The 5,800-nt window shown below is 31.0% G+C and overlaps 1 protein-coding gene across 1 annotated transcript; it reads left to right on the top strand.

Annotated features, from left to right (window-relative positions):
• The first annotated feature begins 385 nt into the window (after positions 1 to 385).
• LOC104909877 (glutamate receptor ionotropic, kainate 2-like) lies at positions 386 to 3,802 on the top strand. The gene is made up of 2 exons (XM_010707580.2): positions 386 to 435; positions 3,315 to 3,802. The coding sequence occupies exons 1-2, from the start codon at positions 391 to 393 to the stop codon at positions 3,492 to 3,494; spliced, it is 225 nt and encodes a 74-aa protein (XP_010705882.1). The 5' UTR covers positions 386 to 390; the 3' UTR covers positions 3,495 to 3,802.
• The last annotated feature ends 1,998 nt before the right edge of the window (positions 3,803 to 5,800 follow it).

Raw genomic sequence — 5,800 nt, 5'->3', positions numbered from 1 at the left:
ATAATGCCACTAATCAAAATAGAAAAAAAAATTCTGTTAGATTATTCTTTTTAAGGAGATGAGGGGGCTCAATAATGAATGAAAATATTGTCAATTGAGATTTTGTGTAGCAAGTTAATGCAGCCATTAGTATGTAAAACTATAAGCCTCTTTCCAATTTACAGCTCTAAACAGTCTAATAATACTCTTTGTATCAGATGATCTGGTTCATAAACTTCTTTAATAGTCAGTAATCTGCTCTAACTGCTAGGAAATGACTTGCTGGACCTAATTTTAGTGCAATTCGAACCCAGTCTTCTGCAGCTTTTCATTTGCAGTGTGTGTGAAAAGTTACTATGTTAAATCAGAAACATTCATCTTTTTGTTTATTTTTTTTTTAAGGCTTTAGCTATGGGAATGATGACAGAATACTATCACTATATCTTTACCACACTGGTAAGTGGCTTATAACAACATATGGATGACCGCTAGCAAAATCGTTACTTTCCTTAATTACATTATCTGACAAATCAAGAAAAAAAGTCTGTAGAATGAAGTGTGAGTACATTATTTTTTTTCTCTGTTGAGTTTTCTTTCTTTCAGTTTGAGATGATTTAATTATTCAACAGTTCAACAGTGTGCCCTGGAAAGTGGTATTTCTGAGTAAATGGCTGACTCTTTAGTAGCATAGTTTGAAACTTTTAAATAGAGTTAAGTAGATAATAGAGTTGTGTGTATTTCTGTTTTCCTTTTACAGTTCATTAGTGATCTTACAACACAAGCCATTTCAAACATGAGGAAGGAAGTGACTTGGTAAAACTATACTTGAAATGACCCATGTTTAAAATTTCATTAGTGTTTAAGTCCTAAGTAAAATGAATCCTTTGTGGTAGGATGGACAGTTCATCTCAGAATCACAAAATGAGTCTATCAGAAGTATTAATCTGGAAATAGCTTTTTGAATAAAAAACAAAGTAAATTCTGAAGTTCATTAGAACTGTTAAGGCTCTGCACAAATATCTCTCATTATAGAATGGCAAGTTGTGATATCATGGATTTGGGAAAGCATGCAGTTGAATTTCCTTCATTAGTCTCAGATATTCAGTCTGTGTTAAATTTCATTTTGATCTATTGATGAAAACTGCATCTTTGAGTTGTATGCTGTCTGCTAGCATTTTACTATTATTCTTAAAGTCACTTTTTAAAAACCAGATTTTCTGTCAATCTTGTTTCCTTATTATAACATTTGCTTTTTTTTTTAGGAGAGATAAGGACTATATTCGTTTGGTGCTATCAAACAATAATGTAATGTGCACAGACAGATTATAGGTTCTGATTTTGCAGTTTAGCTTTGGAGCTTGCATCAAAAATTACTTATTTTGATATATTAATTGCTTCTTGCCTGACATGTTGAAAATTCTGTCAAATAAATTTTCCAGCCACGGTGTTTATAGCAGTCTACTGTGTACTCTCCCATGATTGATTCGGGGTCTAATGCACTAGCTGATTAATGCACCAACCTGTGTGTATTTGTAATATATGATGTAATATTGTTTTGTATATTTATTACATTCCATTGTAAACATGAGTGTGCTTGGGGTAAACCATTGCATCTGAGTTTTTTTTTTTTCAAGGCAAAGATTGAGAGAATGGTAAAACATAGTTCTAGTCAGACTTTCATTTGAAAAAAAAAAAAAGTTTTAGTTTCTTTAAAAAGAGGGAATGAGTTAGGTTATTTATAAATACAAAACATTTAACCCCTGTATATCTCAAGTGTCATATATAGAAAATAGTATCATAATTACTGCTTCTAGTTGAAAATAGTGCCTGGCATCTGTGGTTGATTTTTAGCGAAATTAGTGCTAACATATTTCATATTTTAACATATTTCTTAACATATAATACTGAATTATGTTCTAGTTTTCCATAGTATGATATTATGTCTTCTTCAGTTCTAGTCAATAAATAAATGTATTCAGGGATATATTACAAATAAACTACTATTTCATGGAAATTTAAATTATATTAAACTGTAAGCAAAGAACAAATTAAAAAGGAAATTAAAGACAAAGTTTAGACAGTTTCTGTCTTCAGTGAAACTAGAAATATGTTGCTTGGCAGTAATGTCTCATTATGTCACTTTAAAAATTTATTTAAAAGGAAACAGGAAAGTCAAGAAGTAAACCAAATGAAAATTCACTTAATGTGCTTAGCTAAACCAAATGAGTCACGGGTATTTTGTTCATCAAATATTGAAATTTAATCAATTGGCAAATGTCACAGTTGTAGAGAGAAATTCCTAATCAAGAATAGGTCTGTGTCTGCAAGCATGATTGGTAGATACCAAGAATGCTTTTGGTTAAATTTAAGCTGTGATCAAAAGCTGCAAAAGGTGCAGGCCATGCGCAGTCTCCCTTTTCCCTCCTCTCATTTAAATGTCTAAAAATAAAAACTTTCATTCAAAGGAAATATGCATTAAGTCTGTTCTGTTTATCATGTTACAGTCTGTTTCTGGTAAGCCAAAAATAATAATAATTAAAAAAAAGTGTTTACTGATTAGTAATAATATCTATGCCTACTGGAGCTTTTCTAACTACTATTAGAGTAGGAATACTTAGGCTGCTCAGAAAGTAATGCCTTCTATTTGTTTAAGTGGAAACTACAACAGATACAAAGAATACACCACCATTTGATAGAGTGAATTCACAGATACAGAGCACTGTTTTTCAACATATTCACCACCATTTGCTATGCATTTTTGCTAGTGATGAACAAGAGTCTGAATGCTGCACTCATGAAAACCTGCATGACCGTCCATGATGTGGCTTGTCTTTCACACCATTGCCTCCACTGCTAAAATGTACCATCCATCATGTCACTGTACTAACATCCACTGTTTGGTGTCCATAAACATTCTGCAAGCATTGATGTATGTCAGTGGATGCCTTTTTTTCAACATGGAGGATTTCAATTAATCCTCTTGCCTTCTTATGTGCATTTCCATGCCAGACACTATTTTGTCAGACTTCCTCTGTGATTTCACCTCTTACACTCCAACAAAATTTAATGGAATATTGGTGTGAAAGTTCAGCCTCTATTGCCAAACCACCAAAATCTGCCTCTGACATCGTTGGCCAAAAGAATAAAATAGAAGTCATTAATCGTAATTGAAGTTGTTCTTCTTCTGTGAACTGGACTGCTGTCCAGAAATGTGCAGTCCTCCAAATAAACAGAACGTATTTCCTTATATATACAGCAACTGTAGTATTGCATCTCAGTCTCAAAGATGAAAATGCAGTGTATCAAAATATTTATGTAATGTTCATTTTTTTCAGGACCTGTTTGCTTTAGATGTGGAACCATATCGGTATAGTGGAGTTAATATGACAGGATTCAGAATTTTAAACACGGAAAATAGCCAAGTGTCATCTATCATTGAAAAGTGGTCTATGGAGCGATTGCAAGCACCTCCTAAACCTGATTCAGGTTTGCTGGATGGATTTATGACGGTATGAATATCAGTGTTTAGTTACTTTTTTTGTATATGCTTGTGAATATATCTCCAATCATCCCAATTTTTAATTTCTGTGACTATACATTTTTTTGAGGCATGGGGCCAAATATTATTGTGATTATTATTTAGGCAATAACTGGGGTTTTATTTTAATATTCTACAGGCTGAAAACATATTATTGGTGAAAATAATTACATACTATTGGTGTAGCATCATGTCAAATCCCAGCCAAAATGGAGCTAAATCACATTGTCTCTTTCTTTGTATTTTGTCTTATTCATTTAGGTAGCTCTTTAATAATGCTTTTTATTTCATTTCTGCATGATTCTTTTTTAAAACATAATTTATGAAAATTACAAAGAATTTTGTCTTTCCAGTTTCTATGCACTGACTTAAATAGTATGTTTTTATATTTTTGTTTTCTTTCACTGCTGTTATTCTTCAGTCTCTGTTCAGTTTCCAGAAATGAAAATCACTTTCATCCAGATAAACTTTCATTGCTGACTTTTCAGTAATACTCTGCCTTTATTTATTTGTTGGAATTAAATCTAATATGGTGCTAAAAGGAATGGATTTATTTGAAACGTATCCTACATTAGAACTACTTTAATTTTCAAATTAATTGGAATAACTTGATTTGTGATCTGTAACATCTTTGCTGACAGAAATCTACTGCTTTTTAGAATTTTAGAAAACATTTTATATTCCATTTGAAAAAAAAAAACATTGTTTCTTGAAGATTGATATGTTAGCTATATAGTAACTATATAGATTGTGTTATGTGAGCCATGTAACAGAAGTAATTTTTTGTGAACAGCTGTTTCTAATTATAAGATTTAAAGATTTTATAGATATTAGATACTAAATGAAAATATGTATTTTTATAAGTTAATTTTCTTTTTGTCTTGTTTTTAGAAAATTATCCTGTTTAAAATTTTTTCATCTATTTTTCTTTATATATAGTACTTAATATAAAAATTGGAAACATTTTAAGATTTTTAAGATAATCTATGTAAGAGTTGAATTATGCTGTACATTTAAAGTATTGTATTATGGAATCTGTAAAGATTCGTTGTTCATATCTCTAAGTAATTCCAAATAAGCAAGTTTGTCCCCCTAAATTTTTGAAATGTTTGATGGATGCATGTAGTTCATGTAGAGCTACTGACTATGATTTGAAGGTATTATTTTGTGCTTTCTTGTTTGCATTAATACTTTAATTCCTTGATTTTTATCTTTTTCAAAGTAAAAATAGTAGCAATTTATCTCACTCATTGAAGTTGTGTATTTTAGGCATTGATGAAAGATTTAATTGTCCTCAAACATTTTAATGGTTACCAAGATCAGTAGCAGCAGTTACATTATCAAAACACTGGGCTGTGGTCAATAAAATCATAGAGTGATTTTACAAATCACTGGAATAGACAAACTGGAATAGAGTTCCAGGAGCCATTCTCATGGTTGTTTGTTTTTTTTTTTTGTTTGTTTCTTTGTTTTGTTTTTTGTGGTGCTGTAAAGAAAGTGACATTCTTAGAAAAGATTGTGTTGCGATGCAGAAGCTTATTGCTAGCATGTTACTGCATGAGACTGTACATTACAGCAATACTTTTTCTCAGGATAGAAAAAGATGAAGAAATGCATGAAAAACATATGGGATTATTTTCTTGACCCTTAAGAGTCCTCTTTGTACTTCTTGAATGCTTTCTGTAGTCACCACAAGAACCAAGCATTCATACTAATTGTGACAAATATTTTATGGAGATTGTTTATGGAGGTGAAGCATCAAAATGTAATTTGATTACATTTAGTTTTTTAGTTGATTACATTAGTTTTAGATACTTGAGATATGCAAATAGAATTTAAAGCATTTTTAAAAGAAAAGGGGTCAAAAAGATGTTATGATCTAGCTCTTAGAAGCAGAAAAGGCATAAACAAATGAATTTTAAAAGAAATAGCTTGGGAAGGCATAAAATAAATGTATGTCATGATCTCTTTGCACAAAGTTCTTTCTGTACTCAGTGGAATAAAGTCATTTTATTGACTGTCAATAGTTGTTAGGTTAGACAAATTCAACTTTCATTTCACTGTAGTTAATATGTATTTTAAGTCAGAAATACACTGAGGAATTAAAGAGTCTGCACAGGTATTGATTGCTGCTAAGAAATACTCTATTAAAGTCATACAGGCTGATCTGGAAAAGTTGTTTTATTTTCACTGGTTGCAAATAGTGGCAGTTTATCCAGAAAAACAGTATCAAAATTTTGCTTAATAGGAATGGCTTTAGTTTGAGTCAAAAAAAGCAAAAAA

This window comes from Meleagris gallopavo, chromosome 2 (assembly GCF_000146605.3).
Source record: "Meleagris gallopavo isolate NT-WF06-2002-E0010 breed Aviagen turkey brand Nicholas breeding stock chromosome 2, Turkey_5.1, whole genome shotgun sequence".
Taxonomy (NCBI): Eukaryota; Metazoa; Chordata; class Aves; order Galliformes; family Phasianidae; genus Meleagris; species Meleagris gallopavo.
The sequence above is the reverse complement of the archived record's forward strand: the minus strand, read 5'-3'. Positions and strand labels throughout refer to the sequence as shown.